The 20875-nt window shown below is 50.5% G+C and overlaps 1 protein-coding gene across 2 annotated transcripts in view; it reads left to right on the top strand.

Annotated features, from left to right (window-relative positions):
- Positions 1–20875, top strand: part of KLHL29 (kelch like family member 29) — a 332208-nt gene that overhangs the window by 183095 nt on the left and 128238 nt on the right. For both annotated transcript variants that reach the window (NM_001164494.1, XM_005213022.5), the window contains one exon: positions 2656–2985. In NM_001164494.1, coding sequence (NP_001157966.1) covers positions 2701–2985 — 285 coding nt within the window. In that variant the 5' untranslated portion in view covers positions 2656–2700. The remainder of the gene's footprint in view (positions 1–2655; positions 2986–20875) is intronic.

Below are 20875 nucleotides of genomic sequence, written 5' to 3'. Positions count from 1 at the left end.
AATGATGATGAATGATGATGCCAAAAAAGAGAGCCAGCCCAGATGCTCAAGAATCCCCTGGCTACCCTAAGGAGTCTGGATCGTTATCAGAAGGATAGTATTTAAAGCAGGAGAGAAAAGGATGGTGACCAGACCTGGGCTTTAAAAAACCATAAGGGACGGACTTCTCTGGCGGTCCAGTGGTTGAGACTGCACACCACCAAAGCAGGGGACTTGGTTTCAGTCTCTGGTTGGGGAACTAAGATCCCACACACTACAAGGCATGACAGAAGATTCAAAAGGCAGTAATAATAAAATAAACAAAGTTTTTTTAAAAAAAGCCACAAGGGCTGTTGGTGGAGGATGGACAAGAAGGATGAAGCTGGGGACAGCGGACCGCTTGAGATAATGTATGTGGGAGGCATGATTTGGGGTGGATGTGCAGATGGAGGGAGGCAGATTTTAAGAAACAACTAGAGCAACAGACGCAAAAGCCCTGCTGGGAGGTACGGGGACAGACGTGGGGACAGGCAGATGGCTTTCTCTGAGAGGGAATTCCTGAGAATGCATGTCTGGGCAAAAGAACAATGCGTTGATTTAAGGATGAACCATGTTTAGGTACCTTCAGGCAGCAGGATGGGGGGCGTGGTGCAAGGCAAGGGAGGCTCCAGGAAACATGGCTGAATGAGGTCGTCCAGGGACAGGGCGGAGGGTGGGAAACAAAGAGGAAATAGGGGCCCTTGAAAATGAGCCAAGAAAGAGGAGCCTGCTGCACAGACAGGAGGAGGGGTGGTAGAGGAAGGAGGAAAAGTGAGAGAACGTAATGTCGCCGAGACTGCGCAGAGGAGCTTTCCAGAAGGTCGGCTGTGCCAAGGAGGGTGGGGAGGGGGGTTAAGGAAGACATGGGCATAAACTTCCCATTGGATGGGACAAATAGGTCCTTCTTGACCTCAGTGAGAATGACCCCAGAGGAGTGACCAGAGCCACACAGGAGTAGATGACAGAGCAGGAGCAGGGACCATGATCAGAACCAAGCATAGCCAGCTCTCCTGAGAACATCAGTTGGAAAAGTTTGTGAGGATAATCAAAGGGAGGTTCATTTTTATTTTGATGCTGTTACTATTGAATAGATGAAAAAACAACTTTTGTTACTATTGAATACAATTTTTGTGGCATGGTATAAGCTATGAAGCATAGCAATGAAATTAAGTGAGCCCACCATCCAACTTAACAAGGACAGTCATCTCTGCTTCAGGTGGACCTGCGGGCTTAGCCCAGGCTGTGGGGGGTCAAGTATCCAGCAGAGGGGACAATGCCAAGATAGGGGACAGCTGCTACCAGGGCCCTGTCCGTCACAGCCTGGATTGGGTTGGCCTGGGCTCTGGCTCTGTGGCACTAGAAGCTGGCACCTAGGTCTGGATGTGCAAGGACCAGAGTGGTATCAGGCTTAATGTAAGTTTGTAAAATAAAGCGGTCCATTTACTAGTCAGCAATTCCAGAGCCCCCAGCCTGAGCTGAGCTGGACTGGCAGGTTAGGAAAGTGAGCCAGGAGCTGTCCTTGACCTCCAGGAGCTCACACCCTAGACAGAAAGTGTGTGGAGAAAGGAAAAGAATCAAAGAGAACCACGTCGTGCCTGAGCTGGGAGCAGAGCTGGGGAGGTGATGTGCAGGGAGACAACAGCTCAATCTGCCCCTGGCTCCCTAGCACTAACTTCTCCCCTCTGCATGTGCCTCACTGAGGCCTTGCCCACTAGGACAGCCTTTCCTGTATCTTTACATCCTTCCTGACTGAGGGTGACTGGTGCAGAGCCAGGCAAGTCATGGTCGTGCTGAGCAAAATTCGATCCCTGATGATACAGGAGGCCCTCGGGGTATCTGGTGTGTCTAGGTCTCCATGACAACACGGAGGGCCTTCTGTTCGGATATTCGGGAAAGCTGCATGGAGACGGTCTGGTTCACAGAGGCTGGGGAGCCCAGGGGACTCTGGTGCCAGCAACTGAGTCGCAGGTTATAAAAGAAAACTCTCAACTCCCTAAAGCTTAACACCTCGGACTTGAGTCCTACACTGAGTCACGGTCTGGAGGCCGGAGATCCCGGCCACATTCTCACCTTCTAGCTTTTGGACCTTGAGGGAATCACTTATTCTTAATGAGTTCCCTGGCCCATAAAGTGAGGATGACCTTCCCAACTCACAGGCCACTCTAAGGATCAAATGAGATCTGTTGTCAAGGTCCTCGTTCACCACAAACTGAGTCTCCTGACATGGCTGTTTCACCTTACCATAGGGTTGAGGATAACAGGGCCTGAGGGGTCCACAGGATCTTGTTTTCACAGCAAGGATGGGGGGACAAAGTCCTAGTTATAATTAGCAGGCACACGTCTGCATCGTCCAGGGTAATGTGATGCTACCGAACAGAAAGCATCACTTTAAACCATGACTGGATTCAAATCTCATTGACTACACTTCTGCCATGTGATCCTGGACAAATCATTTATTCCTCATCTGTGATGGGGCTAATGATCCATGCTTTGTGGGCTTGCTGTGAATATGAAATGAGCTAACGGTTTTGCGCCCAGAGAAGATGTTTAATGGGCGCTGACGGCCGTGGCTGTCCTCGCATCCCGGCGGGGCTGCCCTTTGTTTAAACTGCCCTCCTCTCCACTCTCTGCCCACAGGTCCGGCCTCTGTTTCCCCGTGAGGAGCAGCCACGGCCCAGCGAGATGTCCCGGCACCACAGCCGCTTCGAAAGAGATTACCGGGTGGGCTGGGACCGCCGCGAGTGGAGTGCCAATGGGACGCATGGGACCACCAGCATCTGCAGCGCCACCGCTGGGGCGGGGGGCAGCTCCGCCAGCAGCCTCAGTGCCCGGCCCGGCCTTCTACCGCTGCCCGTGGTGCCCTCCCGACTGCCCACACCTGCCACGGCCCCCACGCCCTGCACCACTGGCAGTGGCGAGGCCATCACCAGCCTTGTGGCCAGCTCCGCCCCCGCCACCACCACCAAGGTAAGACCCCTCTGGTGTCCGCTGCGAGCAGGAGCCGGGCAGGAGAGCCCTGCTCCCCCACAGTCCCCAGCCGGATACTTCCTTCTCCAGAGTATAGGTGTCCCTGGGGCCGCACCAGGCAACTGTTAAAGTTCACATGGTTTTAGTTTCCATAAAGCCTCTCTCTGTGACTAACTTGTGGGAAGACAAGCAGGTGCTGAGGCCATGTGTTGTCCTCTGTCACATGGACAAAAGGCATTTAACCAGTGAAAGGGCTGTGAAACTCTAAGGTGGTGATAGAGGGTCTCTAAGTGGGTGACCTGTAGATGGGTAAGACCCCTGGGGGCTCCGGTGACAAGTTTGCAAAAAGATTCTGCCCAGCAGTTGGTCCTAAATGGTCATAAAACTGCTGTGTATCAACCAGCGTTCGTACCAAACGTACGCACACCCAGGGTCCCCTCCAAGCCCCAGACAACCCTATGACATTAGTACTTTTGTCCAGTTGAGGACACGGAGGAACCAAGTCTATGGGAGAGGTCTGAGGGGGGACCTTCCCGGAGGAACCCAGGCCTCAAAGGTGTCAGTTTCAGGTCATTTTTCCCTCTTCCAGAAGTGGCTCCAGCTCCCAGAAGCAAAAGCAGAAAACAGTCTGGGTTACCAACCGCGACCATGGAAGTATAAATGTCGCCAAGGCTTCTGCCTGGCTTCCGGCCGAGCTGGTGCCCCTCGGGCCACTCAGAGTCCCTGGAGGGACGGGACCCAGGCTGGTGGCCGGAAGCCCATTCACGGCCACCCGGTGTCCTGGGCAAGCAGGCGCTCTGCAGGTCCCGTCACCTCTGCCAGGCATTCAGAGCTGCCTCCTAGGAGCCGTCTCAGGGCCAGCATGTGTGTGTGTGTGTGTGTGTGTGTGTCTAGTCTTTTCTGCTTTCATAAAAGTTGCAGGAAAAGTTAAAGGCAGGGGAGCCCCAGCCCCAGCCATTGTGAGGTGGCGGTGGTGTTGGAAAGTGGCGCTGCAGGTGTGCTGAGCCTTTGTCTCGGCGATTGTCAAAGCTCCCTTCCAGCCCCGCTTCCCATTACTAACTGAGTGCTGCCGACGCAGTGCCCGGCAGAGGCCCGAGACGATGGAGCCACTGGAGGCCAGCTTGGAGCACACTGACATCTTCGGCAGTGCCTTATTGATTTCATTTTCCTGTTATGAAAACACCGCCCCACTGAGGTGGAAAGGGAAGGAATGGTGGACAGGGGAGAGGAGACGGAGGCTTAATGTGGGCACAAGGCCCCTGGACCAGCCAAACACATTCCTCCCCAGGCGCCAGCCCCCAGGACGGCTCCGGGGGCAGTGACCTCGGCCCAGGGGACCCAGCCGGCCACCCCGCCGGCCGCATCTGGCAGCCGCTCAGCTAGGCCAGCTGTTGGCCATGTGGAGGATGGCAGCGTCTGGAGCTGACGGCCGGGGGTCCAGGTGGGCAGGGAGGAGCTGGGCGCGGGAGCCCTCTTGATGGTTTCCACCCTCTCAGGGATGGAGGCCTTTTTAGGGACAGCGTCAGGCTGGGCCTCAGGCCGGGGTTTGGGCTCTGCCAAGCCAGGGAAGTGGAGGGGAAACTCGGGGAGGGCCTGCCCTGCCCACACGGCTCCTGCTTTGCTCTCAAGCAGCTTGATATTCATCATCTCTGGCTGGGCCCCAAACCACAGCATACAGAGGAAAGGAACCCGGCCTCAGACAGAAAACAACAGCTGGGCAAGAAAAAGCTGGGTGGCTGGGAAGGGAGAGGGGCCAAAAGTTCACACCTCTGTGGACAGCCAGCTCCTTGGCACACCTTCCCCCGTAACCATCTCCAGCCCAGTTTCACACCTGCAGAGGCTTGTCCAGTCAAGCAAAGGTGCCTGATTTTACCCTGGATTCCTGGGGTGCTCAGAAGGGAGTAGGGGCGGGCAGGGAGGACAAAATACAGCAGTGGCTTCCATCCGGGGCCTTGGGGCTGAACTTGGGCTCTGGTTCCGTTCTGCCCTTCTGGCCTAACTGCCGACCCCCAGACTCCTGTCCCCAGCCTATTTGTCTAAGCCGAGACGGGACCACATCAAGTGACAGGCAAGCCACTAGGAGGTATCTGTGGTTTGCCTGGTCGACCAGTTGCGTCTTCACTGAGCAGCCAAGGTTTGGCTCTTGCCCTCAGGAAACTCATGGGCCAGGATATAACAAATCTGCGGCCTGGATGGTGCAACCGAGTGACCCGAGGATGCCTCTCCCGTTGAGGCTGTTGGCAGAGGCTGCTTTGTGGAATGGAGGGAGACAGACTCTGGAGCCAGACTGCCTGGATTTGAATTCCATTCTATCTCGTGCTGACTGAGTGACCCTGGGCCAGTTGCATAACCTCTCTGGGCCTCACTTCTGTAACATTGGAATAAGTGGTCATACCTGCCTGTCAGAGTTGTGAGGATCATGTGAGTTAAAACTCATGTAAAGAGTTCAGAATCACATCAAGCCCGGCACACAGGACATGTCCTATAGAGCACTATGGTCATCATCATTGTCCCCGTCTCCCAGGGGAGGCTTACGGGACAAGGCCACGCCCCTGTAAGGAAAGGTGATCATTTTCTGGCCTCACCAAGAGGAAAAGGTAAGGCTTCAGATAAGAAAACAAGAGCTAGGCCCCAAGCAGGCAGGGACAGAAACTGAGTTTTTGAGTGGTTAAGCCTCAAGCTGGGGCTCCCCAGCTGGCAGTAAAGAACCCGCCTGTAAATGCAGGAGACATAAGAGACGCAGGTTCGATCCCTAGATCAGGAAGGTCCCCTGGAGGAGGCCATGGCAACCCACTCCAGTGTTCTTGCCTGGAGAATCCCGTGGATGGGGATTCTGGTGGGCTACGGTCCATAGGGTCGCAAAGAGTCAGGCACAACTGAAGCGACTTAGCATGCACGCAGGCCTTAAGCTGACCTTGTGACGTGACCATGGTGACATGTCAGCAAGGGGCTGGAGGGAAGGGGGATCCAATGGGCCTCAAACAGAGACTGAGTTAGCACCACCTAGTAATGGGTGATGGCGGTGAGCACCTTAAAACTTTTGTCAGCCATGGGCTCTTTCCTCCAAGACAGCCCAGTGACTTTTTTTTTTTTTTGGCTGCATCCTGTCTTCGCTATGTCATGAGGGATCTTTCATTGTGATGCATGGACTCTCTAGATGTGGCGCGCAGGCTCAGTAGTTGTGGTACACCCGTGTAGTTGCTCTGTGCTATGGGGGAAATCTTACTTCGTAGGGATTGAACTTAGGGATTGAACCCAAGTGCTCTGAATTGGAAGGTGGATTCTTAACCACTGGACCACCAGGGAGGTCCTGAAAACCCAGTGTCTACACAGGGCAGAGGCCCCCTCTGGTGGACGACTTGGGGAGGCAGGTAGCTGCATGGAAGCCAGAAGCAGAGCTGTGGCTTTCACTTCCTTTTGTGTATTCCTACCGCCCCGCCCCACGTGTGGCTCAGACAGTAAAGAACCTGCCTGCAGTGCAGGAGACCCGGGTGCGATCCCTGGGTCAGGAAGATCCCCTGGAGAAGGAAATGGCAACCCACTCCAGTATTCTTGCCTGGAAAATTCCGTGGACAGAGGAGCCTGGTGGGCTACAGTCCATGGGGTTGCGAACAGTCAGATATGACTGAGCAACCAACACTTGCACCACTCCGCTTCCACTCTCACCACTCCATAGTGGCATATGCTGCTTGAATGTCCTGGCCTGGCTTCCTCGGTAGAGGGTCTAGTGCTGCGTGGGCCAGAACCACCGCTGAGATGACAAATGTTGGCACCGTCAGGCCTTAGCATCTGCAGTGGGCTGGACGTGGAGCAGGGGGAGCGTCACAGCGTCTGCCGGCTGCAGGCACCCCCGTAGCCCAGGCCGTCACCACCCACGTAGAGACGGCAGCCCCTTCATCTGCCCTGCCCAGTGTGGGGCTGCTTCTGCCCAGCGTTAGGGGCAGTCCTGGCTCTCCAGGGCGAGGAAGGCTGGCTGTGCTCCCAGCAGCTGCTCAGGGAAATGATGGCAATTTTTCTGTCACTGCAGCCTCCAGGCCTGAGTTGATCTTTTGGTTTCTTCCTTTTTCCAGGGCCTGATGATTTCTTGCATGTTTTAGATGCAAGGCCGAAAGGCCAGTTGGACAAACACAACTCCTGGGTGACTGAAGCATGGTGAGGGCCTAGCCAGATACACACCACACACACACACACACACACACACACACACACACTCACACTCACACACATACACTCGCTTACACCACACACACACACACACACACACTCACACACAGTCCAACACACACAGACACACACTTGCTCAGACTGATAAACTGCTTCCCTGGGGCATAGGTCAGCCCTTAATCCTCTAGGACACAAGTTTCCAGAGCCCAAGAAAAGTAAGCATGCAACCCAACCCTTGTATTTTGTAAGTCAGAAGAGTGAGACTTTGAGAAAAAAAGACTTACAGAGGTCACCTACGGAGTGAGAAACAGAGCCTGGCACAGTGTATTCACCATGGTAACCAACATTGCAGCATTGTTATGATAACTTTTCCCACTCCCTCATCCACCTAGCTGACAGCAGACACTGAATTTCGGCAAGAAAATGGGTATATTTACCTCTTGTGTTATAAGTAGAAAAAATCTAGGCTGAAGATTGTGTCAACTCAACATTGCACAGCTGGTGAGAACTTCAAGCCCTTGAGTCCAACAGAAATGGGTTTGAATCCTGTGTCTACCACAGAGGAGCCAAGGACCTCTGCAAGCTTCAGTTTCTTTGTCTGTAAAATAGGAATGATAATGATATGTTTCTTATGGAAGTGTTGTGAGAATTGGTTAAACTAATATGTGCAGAAAAGCATAGACTAGTACCTGCCACTGGTTAAACACTCAATAAAAGTTCATTTTGGAAAGGTAAATGAGAAACTGAGTTCAACAAAATATTCATATATTTGGGGGAGACCTATCCCCCTGTTGTTGGGAGCCAGTACTCTGGCCCTAGGCTCCAGGCAATCAAGGGCCCAGGGGGAGAGTGCCGCTGAGAAGCACAACGGCTGCCAGGCCTGTTTACGGGATAGAAAGGAAGCTCCACGGCCCTGCAGTTGCCGCTGCATGAAATTTAAATTATTCTCAGCAAACCTGCTTGACAGATGAAACAGAAAAGGGACGGCTTCATAAAATGCAATTTTGTTCTTGAAAGAATGGACTTTGCAGGATCCTCGCTGATGTCTGTGAAATGTATCGGGGGCTTTTCTCCACGTGGTCAGGAGCACTCATGCTGAAACATTCCCGTCATTCCTCAGAGCTAAACCCTTGAAAATAAATCTAGGCCGGGAAGAGAGAGACTTCGCCTGTGTCCCAGGCCTAGGGAAAACCAAAAGGGGCCATGGAATCTGCAGGCTCTGTCCTCAGATTTTTTGACATTTATGGGCATTTGAGGCTTTCAGGGGGGACCTAATGACCCCAGAGACAATGACTTCTTCACATGACCTAAATTCTTTGGAGAAATGTTCATCAGGGTGGGGGCAGGGGGAGGATGATCTGGGGTTGCTATGGGGAATCATGAGAATGACCACAAGACCACCAGCAGAGGGGGCCTCCTCTCCTGTGGTTCTGGGGGTCCAAGAATGGATAGAAAAGCAGCTTTGCACAGTTGCAGAATGAGAAGTAGTCGTCTCTCTCCTCCTGTTTCCACATTGAAAACCAAGGACTACAGAGTGGGCTCAGTAAGTTGGGAGAATCACTCAAGCCCCTTTTATGGCACATTTCCAGACTGTGTGTGCTTCCCCAGAAGGCCATTTCTTGCCCCATGAACAAAGATTTGTGATGCATTACCAGGCACTGATAATGCATCGTGAGACGACTTGTGCCTGTTCGTGCCCAGCTAATGGGTTTCACCTGAACTTTAAGTGGCAGCCACAGTCCAGGTTGTATCCTCATTGACTTAAAATCCATCCATCAGTCACGAAGTGTGTGCAAAATTGAAAAATGTCATGATTGCCCAAGCATCTGTTCCAAAGCCTATAGTTCAGGCAGGGTAGATTTGAGTGGCTTGATTTCTTAGACTTTTGATGAAAGGGACAAAGAGAAGGGAGAAGGTTATATGTATTACCATATTTGTAAGGGATGAGCCATATCTATATAGAAGGCAGCTGTGGACTCTGAAGGAAGGTTGTGAGATGGGCTTGACTGGAGCCAGTTGTGTATAGAAGTTAGCTTTTGCTTCGTAACAACCATAAAACCATCCCAGTTCTGTGGGTTTGTTGTCAGTTCTGGACTGGGTTCTCTCACTTGCCTGTGGTCAGCTGCATGGTGGCTACTTGCTGGTGGCTCATTCTAGGATGGCCTCACTCATACATCTGTGTTTAACGGACTGTCGGCCGAGACATCTCAGTTCTTCGTGTGGCCTGTCATCCTCTGTACAGCTATTGCAGGCTTGCACACTGGAAGTTCTCAGACTTCCAGGAGCAGTAAGAAGCCAAGGCTCAGGGCACAAGTACCTCTGCTTGAGGAACTTTTGCTAAAATCCTGTTGGTCAAAGCAGTCACAAGGCCAAGTCAAATTCAAGTGGGGAAAAGGTCCTGCCTCTGGTTAGAAAGTGCTTCACCACATTGCAAAGGGGCAGACACCAAAGGACAGGAAGCCTTTGTGTTAATTTTTGCAATATGCAACCCCCGCCCCCGTGCTGCCAGCACACTTGCTTAAACACGGTTATTCACTCTCTAGCGTCTGGCCAAGGCTTACATTCCCCAAACAGAAAGAATAGGACCAATCCGATAAACCAATCTATATGGCCTGGTGGACAAAATCAACAGGGGACTGGCGTGACTTATACATACCTGGGTGACACCCAAGCCATCCACACCAAGAGCTGCCCTAGGGAGATCTGAAAGGAGACCCCTGGTGAGGATGGTGCTGCCATGGAGAAGGCAGTGCACCTGGCCCCCAGGGAACCTTGCCCGATGCAGTTACCTTGAGAATGCCCCACCGGCAGGTCTTGGACCTCAGTCCTCAAGGCTCCAATGCATAACCCCATCACTGCCTCAGAGCTGGTGGAACTGAGACACTGCTCTTCCCAGGATATTCTCAAAGACAGATGCTAACCTATTGATTCAGAATCAAAACTTCACCCCCAAGGAGACCAACTTCGTGGACTTTGCCCAGTGAGAATCCACATAAGAAAACACATTTAGACCAGAAGACTTTCTGAGGAGCCTAAAATCAGGAAAGGGAGCCAGTTACATGATGCAAATATACAATAACTGCGGATCGGACAGAGCCCAGGCTCTTTCTCCCTAATAGGATAAATCCTGTGCCATTCCCAAAAAAGCCCTTGGAAAGACCTCTTCTTAAATTAAATTAGGTTTTCTGCAAACAGCATCATTCAAGATGAACATAAATCTACTTCTTATTCAGTTTTAATGGTTTTCCCTGTTTCATTTAATTACTCATGTTGCAATTAAACAATTTTTTTTTCATTGTAGAAGGACAGTATTTTAGCTACATTATGGGTTAAATAGGCTTTGGAGAACTAGCCTGGGAATCTCATCACCATTTATAACATTGTTTTTTTATAGGGAAAGTATGTTCCAAAATCTAAACAGCCAAATTACAAATGAACTTTCAGAACCCAGCCCATTTGTTAACTGTAATGCTAAAAATAACTCAGGGAAACAAGCATTAAAAAGGAGAGCTGAATGCCCCTTGGTCTCATTTGTTCACCATCAGCATCTATGGATTCAGTTTTGTTTCAGCGAGGAGAATCTCCTCCAAACTCAGACAGACCCTACCCCTGTTTTACTCACTGTTGTGACACCAGTGGCCACATCGGCTTGAGTCCTCCCTGAGCTTCATGCCACCGTGAAGGGTCATTGTGGAGTCCCTGCAGAGTGACGCTGAAGTAACATAGCAGATTATCCATTTCAACACCGTATTCGCTGCCCTAAAATGAAGGCTTAGGAGAACTCTCTGTGCAGCTCTGCTGCCATGTCCAGTGGTCTAGGCACATTCACTTGCACTGGGAATCTGTACTTCTAGAACTCGTAGGCAGGAATCCTCATTTTCCTCTGGCAAATAAAGAGCCATGACTGGGACTTCCCTGGTGGCCCAATGATTGACTCTACGCTTCCACTGCAGGGGGCACAGGTTTGATCCCTGGTTAGGGAACCAAGATCCCAGCATGTCTTGTAGTACAGCTGTAAATAAATAAATATAAAAAATAAAGAACCGTGAGAACCCAGCAGAGCATCAGTCTACATTCAGAGAAGCCTGCCACACACCTTTCTTGATGATTGGGGTAGGGGTCCTGCCTCCCCAGCCTCTCCTCTCCTAATGTTTCATGAGATGATGGTTAGGTGTTTTGCACTCCCTAGCACCATAACAGGAGTCCTAGGAGCTGGGAAGGAAGCAAGGTGCCCACTCCAATCACAGAAGGCCAGTCATCAGCACCTCTCTCCTTTAAACTGCTAGCTGATGACTACTACAGTCCCTTAAGGAAAGCACTCTCTGTCACCACATGACCGCTTCCTTGACAGACCTGCTCCGAGGCCCAAGCAGCTTGGTTAAGCTTGCTGTCCTCTTTTGTTTCTAGAAGGCCACAGGGGTTTCCCCATGCCCCGACCCTGTGGGGCTGCCAGCAAGCAGAGTGCTCCATGCCCTGCCCAACTCAGCACCAGACTAGCATCAGATAAGAACTCCTTTACCAGGTGAGAAGTGGCCCTAAAGCCAGCAGGCTAGGGGATAGGAGGTAGAAATAGGGAAGTAGAATGGCCAAGCCTGTGAGTGGGTCGGGTGGCCCTTGCTGTGAGGGTGCAGAAGGTGGAGAACCACACCAGACTTGACAAAGTGACCTTTGAGGTCTGTGGTGGGGGTTGCTGGCTGTCTACCCAGCCTCAGTTCTGTTCAGGCAGCCACCACTTCCCATACTTTGGGAAAGCAAACCCTGGTCCCCACTGGGATTATGGTGGTTCAACACCAGGCGTGGCAATCCCATTTCCCTTCCCCGTCATTGGTTCAGGAAGGGTCATGCACCCAGTGCTGGCCAGCGGAACACGAGGGTAATCCTATCTGGGGGCTTTGGGAAAGGTTTTCTTGCCTGTAAGGAAGAGTCACAGAAAAAAGAAATCCTTCTTCCTCTGGACATGGTCATGTCTGGACATGATGCCTAGAACTGCTATAATCATCATGCTACAAGCCTGAGGGTGAAGCCAGCACACAAGGAAGAGAAAAACAAGAGAATTCCAGAAATCTGGCACCAGAGCCCGAATGCTGCCGCCCTGCTTGCCTCTGGGCTTTTGTTACCTGAACTAATACCTATGCTGGTTGTATTTTAAAAATAAATTATTTTGAAAACTGTCTCCACAGCACAGACAGTTCCCAAGCAACAGTATAGATGTCTTCTTCCACCTCCCAGACCTCACCTGACACGCTGGCTGCTAAAAACGGCTGCAGTGGCCTTTGTGATGCTCTCTGCCTGTTACTCATTGATTTCAGCTCTCCGCGGTGTACAGGGCTTCTGCTGTCTGTTGCTTCCCTGAATGCCAACACCAGGGCACAGCTTGCAGCCCCTATACTTCATGGGGCCATGTTTCTGTCTGAGTGGAATCCAACACCTTGGGTGCCTGAGCCATGGGGTCATTTGAGCACATCGCCCCTTTCACCCACTTCAGCCACATGAGAGGAGCTCTCAGGCTCCAGGGCCTCTGCAACTTGCCACTTACTCTTTCCAGAATTTTCATTCCCTTTCTTGCCTGCCCAGAAACACTCTTGTTCATCCTGCAACTGACACCCTAAATGTTAACACCTCTGTGGTGAAAAAAAATGCTATAATTTCTTTTTTCCCATAACAGTTTTGTTTACGTCCATATAAATACCTATAATATATGGTACCTATCCATTTATTAATTTGTCTCCTTACTAGGCAGTGAAGTCCATAGGAGTAAGGTCCACATGATACCCAGTATATAAAGGTTCTCAATAAATATTTGAGGACAGAATGAATTTAGGCATATGAATATTTATTCTTTTTGTCGTTCAACTGATAGGTCATGTCTGATTCTTTGCAACCTCATGGACTGCAGCACGCCAGGCTTCCCTGTCCTTCATTATCTCTCGGAGTTTGCTCAAACTCATGTCCATTGAGTCAGTGATGCCATCCAACCATCTCCTCCTTCGTCGCTCCTTTGTCCTCCTGCCCTCAATCTTTCCCAGGAACAGGGTCTTTTCCAATGAGCAGGCTCTTCACATCAGGTGGCCAAAGTATTGGAGCTTCAGCTGCAGCTTCCAATAAATATTCAGGGTTGGTTCCCTTTAGGATTGACTTGTTTGATCTCTTTGCTGTCCAAAGAACTCTCAAGAGTTTTATCCAGGACCACAATTAGAAGGCATCAGTTCTTTGGCACTCACCCTTTTTTATGGTCCAACTCTTACATTCATACATGACTACTGGAAAAATCATAGCTTTGACTATTCTGACCTTTGTCGGCAAAGTGATGTCTCTGCTTTTTAATATGCTCTTTAGGTTTGTCATATCTTTTCTTCCAAGGAATAAGCATCTTTTAATTTCATGGCTGCAGTCACCATCCACAGTGATTTTGGAGTGATTTATTCTTTTATTTAGCACCTATTGTGGGGGTAGGTAGGAATACATGCCTTTGGCCTCATCTTTACGCACATCTATCTACATGGTGGATGAGTCTTCAAAGAGGAGTAATTCCAGTGTTTGCCTGTGATAAGGATGAAGATGAGACCTGCATGTGAGCCAGACTGAGGGCCCTGTGGGCTCACTGTCGGTGTTGCAACTAACAAAGCCATGCTGGCCATACGGATTCTATGCATCAAGGTCTTCACCCTGGGTTCCACACCTCTTCCCTTCTCTCATTTGGAGTCCTGGGATCACAACCTCTTCTCTCAAGTATTCATACCTCCTTGAGATTTTTCTCCCATTTACCTCTAATTCCCTGCAGGTTATATTTGTTTCATTTAAAGCATTTGTGCAGTCATTATTTTGTTCCAGGCACTGCTCAACATTAACTTTTAATTTATTTACTTGTTTATTTATTCAGCCGAGTCAGGCCTTAGTTGCAGCATTCAGGATCATCACCGCATCATGCAGGATCTTTCGTTGCAGCACACAAACTCTCTGGTTGTGACTCAGGGGCTCCAGAGGGGGGCGATCTCAGTAGTTTCAGCACACAGGCTTAGTCACCCCAGGGCGCATGGGATCTTAGTTCTCTGGCCAGGGATCAAATTCACGTCCCTTGAATGGCAAGTCAGATTCTTAACCCCTGGACCACCAGGGAAGTCCCCAACAGGAATTTTTTTTAAATTCTCATCGCAGGCCTCTGAGGTCATTATGATGACCATCACTTAGAATGAGAAAGACCAGGGGACTTGTCCAAGATCAGCAGGGCTGGAACTCAGCCCTGGGCAGTCCAGCTCCAGGATCCAGGCATCTAGCTCTATATGGGCCCCCTTCACACAGTCCTCAGTGAAATCTGTTAACGTGAGTAACTGGCTGAACATCTTTCCATGAACGTCTCCCCTGGAGTCAGCAGCACCTCCTAAAGAGATAGCACGGGCTCCCCACTGAAGCAGGTAAGCGCATCAACAGCTTGAAACAACCACAGATGTCAGGACCAAAGCATGTTTAGGACTGCAGAGTCCAGCCCCACACCTCCCAGGGGTGATGAACCAAGCTGAACCAAGCCATGTGGGAGGTGTAGACACAGCTTAGACGCAGGGTCCTGGGGAATACTGAGCCTCGAGACCACATCTTCTCTTTCTCAGGGTTTCTGTGTTGGCCCATGACATTGTGCACAGCTGGTGTCCACATTCATGGCTGTGTTCAGACTGCTCTGGCCTGTTCCATCCCAGAAGGCCAGTCTAGATCATCAAAACTACCCACTGGCATTGCCGGGTAGGCTTGGAGCAATACCAGCAATATCCAACCTCAAGGGGATGCTTTCTCTTGGTGCCTCAGCCATTCCCATGGTTTTAAACATGGGCTGGGCCCTGGAGATGCCATGGAATCCTGGCCTTTAACTTCAGACAGGACTGAAGCAGCCGTGACTTATGACTGCCTTCCCTGTAGGGTCAGCACTGCTTTGGGGGAACAGAAAAAAGAGCAGGAAAAGGTACCTGTTACCATCTCCCTTCTGGGAGGCATTCTTCCCAGGAATGGGGGGAAGACCCCAGGTCAAAGGGAGGAGGTTGGGTTCAAGGCCCAAGTTCATGTTTCACTGGATGAGTGACCTCAAGGCAGGACACTTAAGCTCTCCAAGACTCTGTTTCCTTACTTATAAGGTGGACACAACAGTGTCCACTTCACTGGACTGTTGTGAGGTCCGCAAGAAAGAGCAAAGCAAAAACACTTTATAAAAATAAATGCCTTCATTCATACAGACAGAAAGGAGCTCAGTGGAGGATGGGGAGTTACTGTTTAATGGGTACACTTTCTGTTTAGGGTCATGAAAAAGGATTAGAATAGTGGTGATGTTTGCATGGCATTGTGAGTATAATGACTGCCACTAATTGTGTACTATAAAAATGGTAAAAATGGCCAATTCTGTGTCATTCATATGTGACCACGGCGAAAAAAAATTAGAAATAAAGAAGTGCCCGGCCATCAAAAGAGAGAGGAAATATCTGTGTAAATCCAGGCAGAGCTGACTCATCATGGAATTTCCTTTATGCAGAGAAATGAGAGCACCAGCCACAGGGTCTAGAATGGCAGACAATCGAATGAAGACGCCTGACCCAGACCGATGCTGGCTGGATTGACACGTGGGGAAGAACCCCTGAGGAACAGGCAGGAGGGAGGCCGGGCCTCCAGGAGTGGGGCCTGGGCGACGGCAGGGTTGGTGTCACAGAGGAGTCCTGTCCTGACTCACCAGGTGGCCTCGCTGCCTTGGGAGGATGCTCAGCCTTCCCACTCTCCGCAGGTGACCGCCAAGCACGGCGGGGAGCCACACGCTGAGGAAGGAGGGTCCTGGGGGATGATGGAGCCATTGGAAGCTGTATTTGTGATCATTTTCTCCAGCACTCAAGACCTGGGGCTGCAGGTGAAATCTCAGCCATGTCGCATTCAACAGCAATTATAAATCTCGCCAGCTATGTATTCTGGACATGACATATGACCTCCCTGGCACAAGCATGCACTTTCCTCGGGAACTCAGAAGCCATCCTAGGATGCAGTTCAGGACTGCTGGCCAGCCAGGGCCCCAAACATGTCCTTGAGGTCGCTAATGTTTGTTGAATGCTCTCTACTAGGGCCGGCCAGGGTTCTAAGTGTATGCATTCACTGCCTCCCACAATGACTGTACAAGGTGGGTGCCGTGCTCACCCTCACCATATAACCCCGCCAGGAGGTGCAGCGCCCAGGCTCACATTGTGAGCACCCTTCCAGCCGGCTTCCCGACTCCTCATGTTGCTGCCACGATGTGGAGACACGGCCTGCCGTGGGGCGGGAACAACCTGGATCTGACAGTGCCTGGGATCCCGAGAAGAGAGCAGAGGTTGGGGAAGCCTTGCGCCCCGCAGCTTACTCACCTCAACTGAGATCGGGGGCCGGGGGACCCCCCCCCAGCTCTGGCACCTCCACCCCAGCAGGAGCAGACAGAGTCTGTGCCGCCATCGCCTCGTGCGTCAAGAATATGCTGAACGTATGATTTTTTATTCTCCCACAACATTAGGCTGAGGAGAGAGAGAATATTGGGCAAAATATATTGTACCCATAATTCATATTAATGGGAATTCAATAGTGGCAACTTGTCACGTGCTGAGATGAGAAGGGAATATTGTGAATATTGTGTTACAAAGGCATTAAAGAGGCATTATGAATTAGATTCCATTCCACCACATCATGTTCCTTGTAAATAATTGAGGAAGACACTGGTGCTCGGAATTTGGGTGCATCATTTCTGAGATCCCAGTGGTTCTCTCCCCAGGCTGACGGGGCCCCTTGATCTGACAGCTCACACGGCTATGGGAAAAGCCTGTGCAAGGCCGGTCCAAAGGTTCCTTAAAATAAGCATCAGGCTTCCAAGAAAACCCTCCTTCCCAGCAGAGATCAGGAACTGCCGCATCCAACACCAGATGCTGGGTTTTTCTTGCAAATTCCCCCAGAGTCTGGATATTCTGTGTTGCTTTCCTCCAGTCTGTGGAACCCTGGCTTTGCAGCCAGGACCAGGTGGGCTCTGCTTGGCATCACGGGGTCAGCAGCACCCTTCCCACTACTTCTCACACCCACCTTTGCCTGTCTTAGGGGCAGAGATTTAAATACCCATACATCCATGTTCCAGGAGCTGGTCATGCATCGGCTGCTTTGCCCCGGTAAAGCAAGCCCTGGCCAGTGACACCCGTCTCCAGTGGGTCTGTTGGTCCTGCTCTGTGGTCCCAAAAGATCCATTACCTTCTGGCTGCGCCACCCTCCGTTGTCTCCACATGGCCCTGAGTAATGCCGGGTTCCATCTTTTGTCTTTGAAGTCAAGAACTTGGCTTGAAGCAGTGGCCTGGCTGCCCCCAAGAAAAATCTGAAAGGAGAATATGAGAGGGAGCCCCAAGCCTTTTTTGCCCCAAATGCAGAGCTGGACAAAGCAGGTGGACACTCAGCCCATGCCTCTGGCCTTGTTCAGAAGCCCCTCCAACCAGGGACTCCAGGGGCTGAAATAATTTTCCTGTGACCACTGCTAAATTTATGGGGAGTTCTGAAGCAGCTGGTCACTGGTAAGTTAGTGATTCCCCTTTATCATTAGAGACGTTGTTCCCGAATTGCAACTTTGAGTAGAGCTCCTGGGGTGACTAGAGAAAGGAGGCGGGTGGGCATGTAAGAGGCGGTCAGGGTCAGAAGGTTTTTCACGTGGACTGTGGGACAATCAGTAGGTCAGCCGACCACATTCATTCACCTTAGTGGGGACACCCGATGTGTAAACACACCAGCTATGAAGTACCAACACGCCTCCACCCCAGCACAGTGATGGGATGAGGAGCCTTGACTTCAGTGTCAGCCTCATTGCTTTTAAACCCTGATGCTTCAGCTCTCTGCGTGTATGCATGCTAAGCCACCTCAGTCGTGTCCGACCCTTTGCAACCCCATCGACTATAGCTTGCCAGGCTCCTCTGTTCATGAGGTTCTCCAGGCAAGAATACTGGAGTGGGTTGCCATTCCGTCCTCCAGTTCAGCTTTCTAGCTGTGTGATTTTTAACAAGTTGCTTAGCCTCTCAGAGCTGGGTTTCCCCTTCTATTAAAGAGGATAATAATATAATCTACTCTATTGGGTGGTGAGGGCAATTAAATGAATTAGTAATGAGACTGTCTGGTGTCTAGTACACAGTCCATAGGTGTGATCTGCTATGATGGCCACGGCCTTCAAAGTATGGCCTCCCTTCCCTTGAGACAAAAGATTCTGTCTTCTTAGCTTTTGCATTGCTAGCATCTCACACTGGCCTGCTATGTGCTCAGTAAGTATGTGTTGAATTATTAAACTGAAGTGTTAGAAGAAGGTGGAAATTCACTCGCTTTACAATAAAAAAATAGTTGTGCACTTTTGAAAATCATATTCCACCTTTCCGTGGTCATATATTCTCATTTCAGAGAAGTGCTGTGACGGCCTCTAGTTCTTCGTGTGCATCTCCGTGATTGTAGTCAATAGCTACAAATAAATTCAATACGTTTTGAAATACACCAGTTCCTCACTGATTCAAGGAGTCCCAAAGTAGGGCATTTTGCAAAGCAATTACTGTGCTTCCATGAAATGAAAAATCATCTCCTGCGTTCGATGATCTCAAATCCAGGACTTGTGTCCTGAACAGTCAGTCCTGGGCTCCAACCCACCTTCTGCTTGTGAGTGGTTGTGATGGTAGTTGTGTTTTTGCTGTTGTTTTGTTTTTTAAACCATTTATGGAGACCCGGGCACCGTGCCAAGAGTTTGCCATGTTCTGTTTCAGTTCTTACAACAGCCTCATGTGAGCCCACAATTAACCTCATTTCACACACAAGCAGACAGAGTTTCAGAGCCTGGGCAACTTGTTCATAAGTGCTAGAAATGGGACTTGAACTCAGACCTTTCTTACTCCAACTCCCATGCTTCTGACTCCCAATTCTTTTGCTTGGATGTCTCCCCTTAGACATCTGCCAGGACCCTCAAATAGAAAATGCCCAGAATTAAACCCTGCCGCCTCAGCCTCAAACTGCTTCCTCCTTCTGGAACTCCTGGCTCAGGGCCAGGTCCACCACCCACACAGCTGTGTAAGGGACCGGGACTCTCCTTCTCCATCTTCATCCCATCACCTCTCCTCAGCACCCCCATCACTGCCCGTCAGGTCCACCTTCAGATGTGTCTCAAGTCCACCCATTTCCTTGTTTCCACTTCGCTGCCATGGTCCAGACCACATCACCTGGGGAACAGAGGAAGCCTCCCTGCCCGTCTCCCTGCCCGTCTCCCTGCCCATCTCCCTGCCCATCTCCCTGCCTCCAGTCTGCCCACTCCGTCTCATCCATTCTCCCCATCACTGAAAAAACTGATCTTGCCACACCTGCTTTTCAAAGTGCAATTACTCCAAACTGGCCCTGAACATAAAGTGGCTTAGGGCTCTCAGCGATCCCATCTCCACTCAGTTTGTGTCCCACACTTCAGCCCAGCTTCAGCTCCAAGCCCTGACTCTGACACAGGTGAGCTCGGCCAGGGCGTGTGTGGGAGCCCTGGTACCACACGAGGCAGAACATGAATTGGGAAGGACACTGGTCTAAAAGACAGATAGCCTTGGGCGCACATCATTGGTCAGTTGCTTAACTGTTCCGTAGCCTCATTTTCCTCATCTGTAAAATGGGGGTCAACAACAATACTACCTTAGAGGGACTGTGTAAGAATTTTGGAACTTCTGGGTAAAAAATTCTTGCCCATCCCTGGGCAAACAGGAAGTGCTCAGTAATGCTGGAGGTGGTAATGTCAACGTGTAAAATATGGGTTTAGTTGTTTTTTAATTTAATCTTTTTTACTGAAGTATATTTGATTTAAAGTGTTGTGTCCATCTCTGCTGTACAGCAAAGTGACTCAGCTATACGCATAGAGATGTTATTTTTTTTGTATTCTCTTCCATGATGTTTTTTCACAGGATGTTGAATGTGGTTCCCTGCGCTCTATTGTTTATCCATTCTATATATAATAGTCTGCATCTACTGATCCCGAACTCCCAGTCCTTCTTTCCCCCACCCCCTGCCCCTTGGCAAGCACAAATTTGTTCTCCATGTCTGTGAGTCTGATAATATGGATTTAGTTTTATAGAGAAATTCCCTGGGGGGTAATTTTTTTTCAGATAAATGGACTCTTATCAGAGAAAAGGCGAAGTGTGAGCATTTAACCACTGACGCCTTGCTGGTTTCTCCCGTGCTCTTCAGATGCCTCTTGCTTCGTGGGATAGCTCTAGTGAAACTCTGGCCTTTCTCGTGTATGTGCTTGGTCCTCTCCTGGCCCCCAGCGTCCCGCCTGCCTGCCCTTCCAGCATGGGGCACATTACTGGAATTCTCTGTCGTTCAGTCATTCTGCAAATGTACTCACTTTGTTTACTGAGAAGGTTCCGTCCGTTTGGTGTGGATTTTTTTTTTTTTTTTCAATTTTTGGCTGTGCTGGATCTTTGCTGCGCACAGGCTTTCCCTAACTGCAATGAGCGGGATCTGCTCTCTAGTCGTGGTGCCTGGGCTTCTCATTGCAGTGGCTTCTCTTGTTGAAGAGCACAGGCTCTCGAGCGTGGCTCACAGGCTTGGTTGCCCCAAGGCATGTGGGATCCTCCCAGACCAGGGATCGAACCTGTGTCCCCAACATCGGCAGGCGGTTATGGACTTTTGTGAAGGCAGTGTCCCTCCCCATCGTAGGCATCTCATTTGTGGTGACGGACAAGCCAGTCACAGGCAG

This window comes from Bos taurus, chromosome 11 (assembly GCF_002263795.3).
Source record: "Bos taurus isolate L1 Dominette 01449 registration number 42190680 breed Hereford chromosome 11, ARS-UCD2.0, whole genome shotgun sequence".
In the NCBI taxonomy this organism is placed as follows: Eukaryota; Metazoa; Chordata; class Mammalia; order Artiodactyla; family Bovidae; genus Bos; species Bos taurus.
This window is presented reverse-complemented; position numbering and strand designations above follow the sequence as displayed.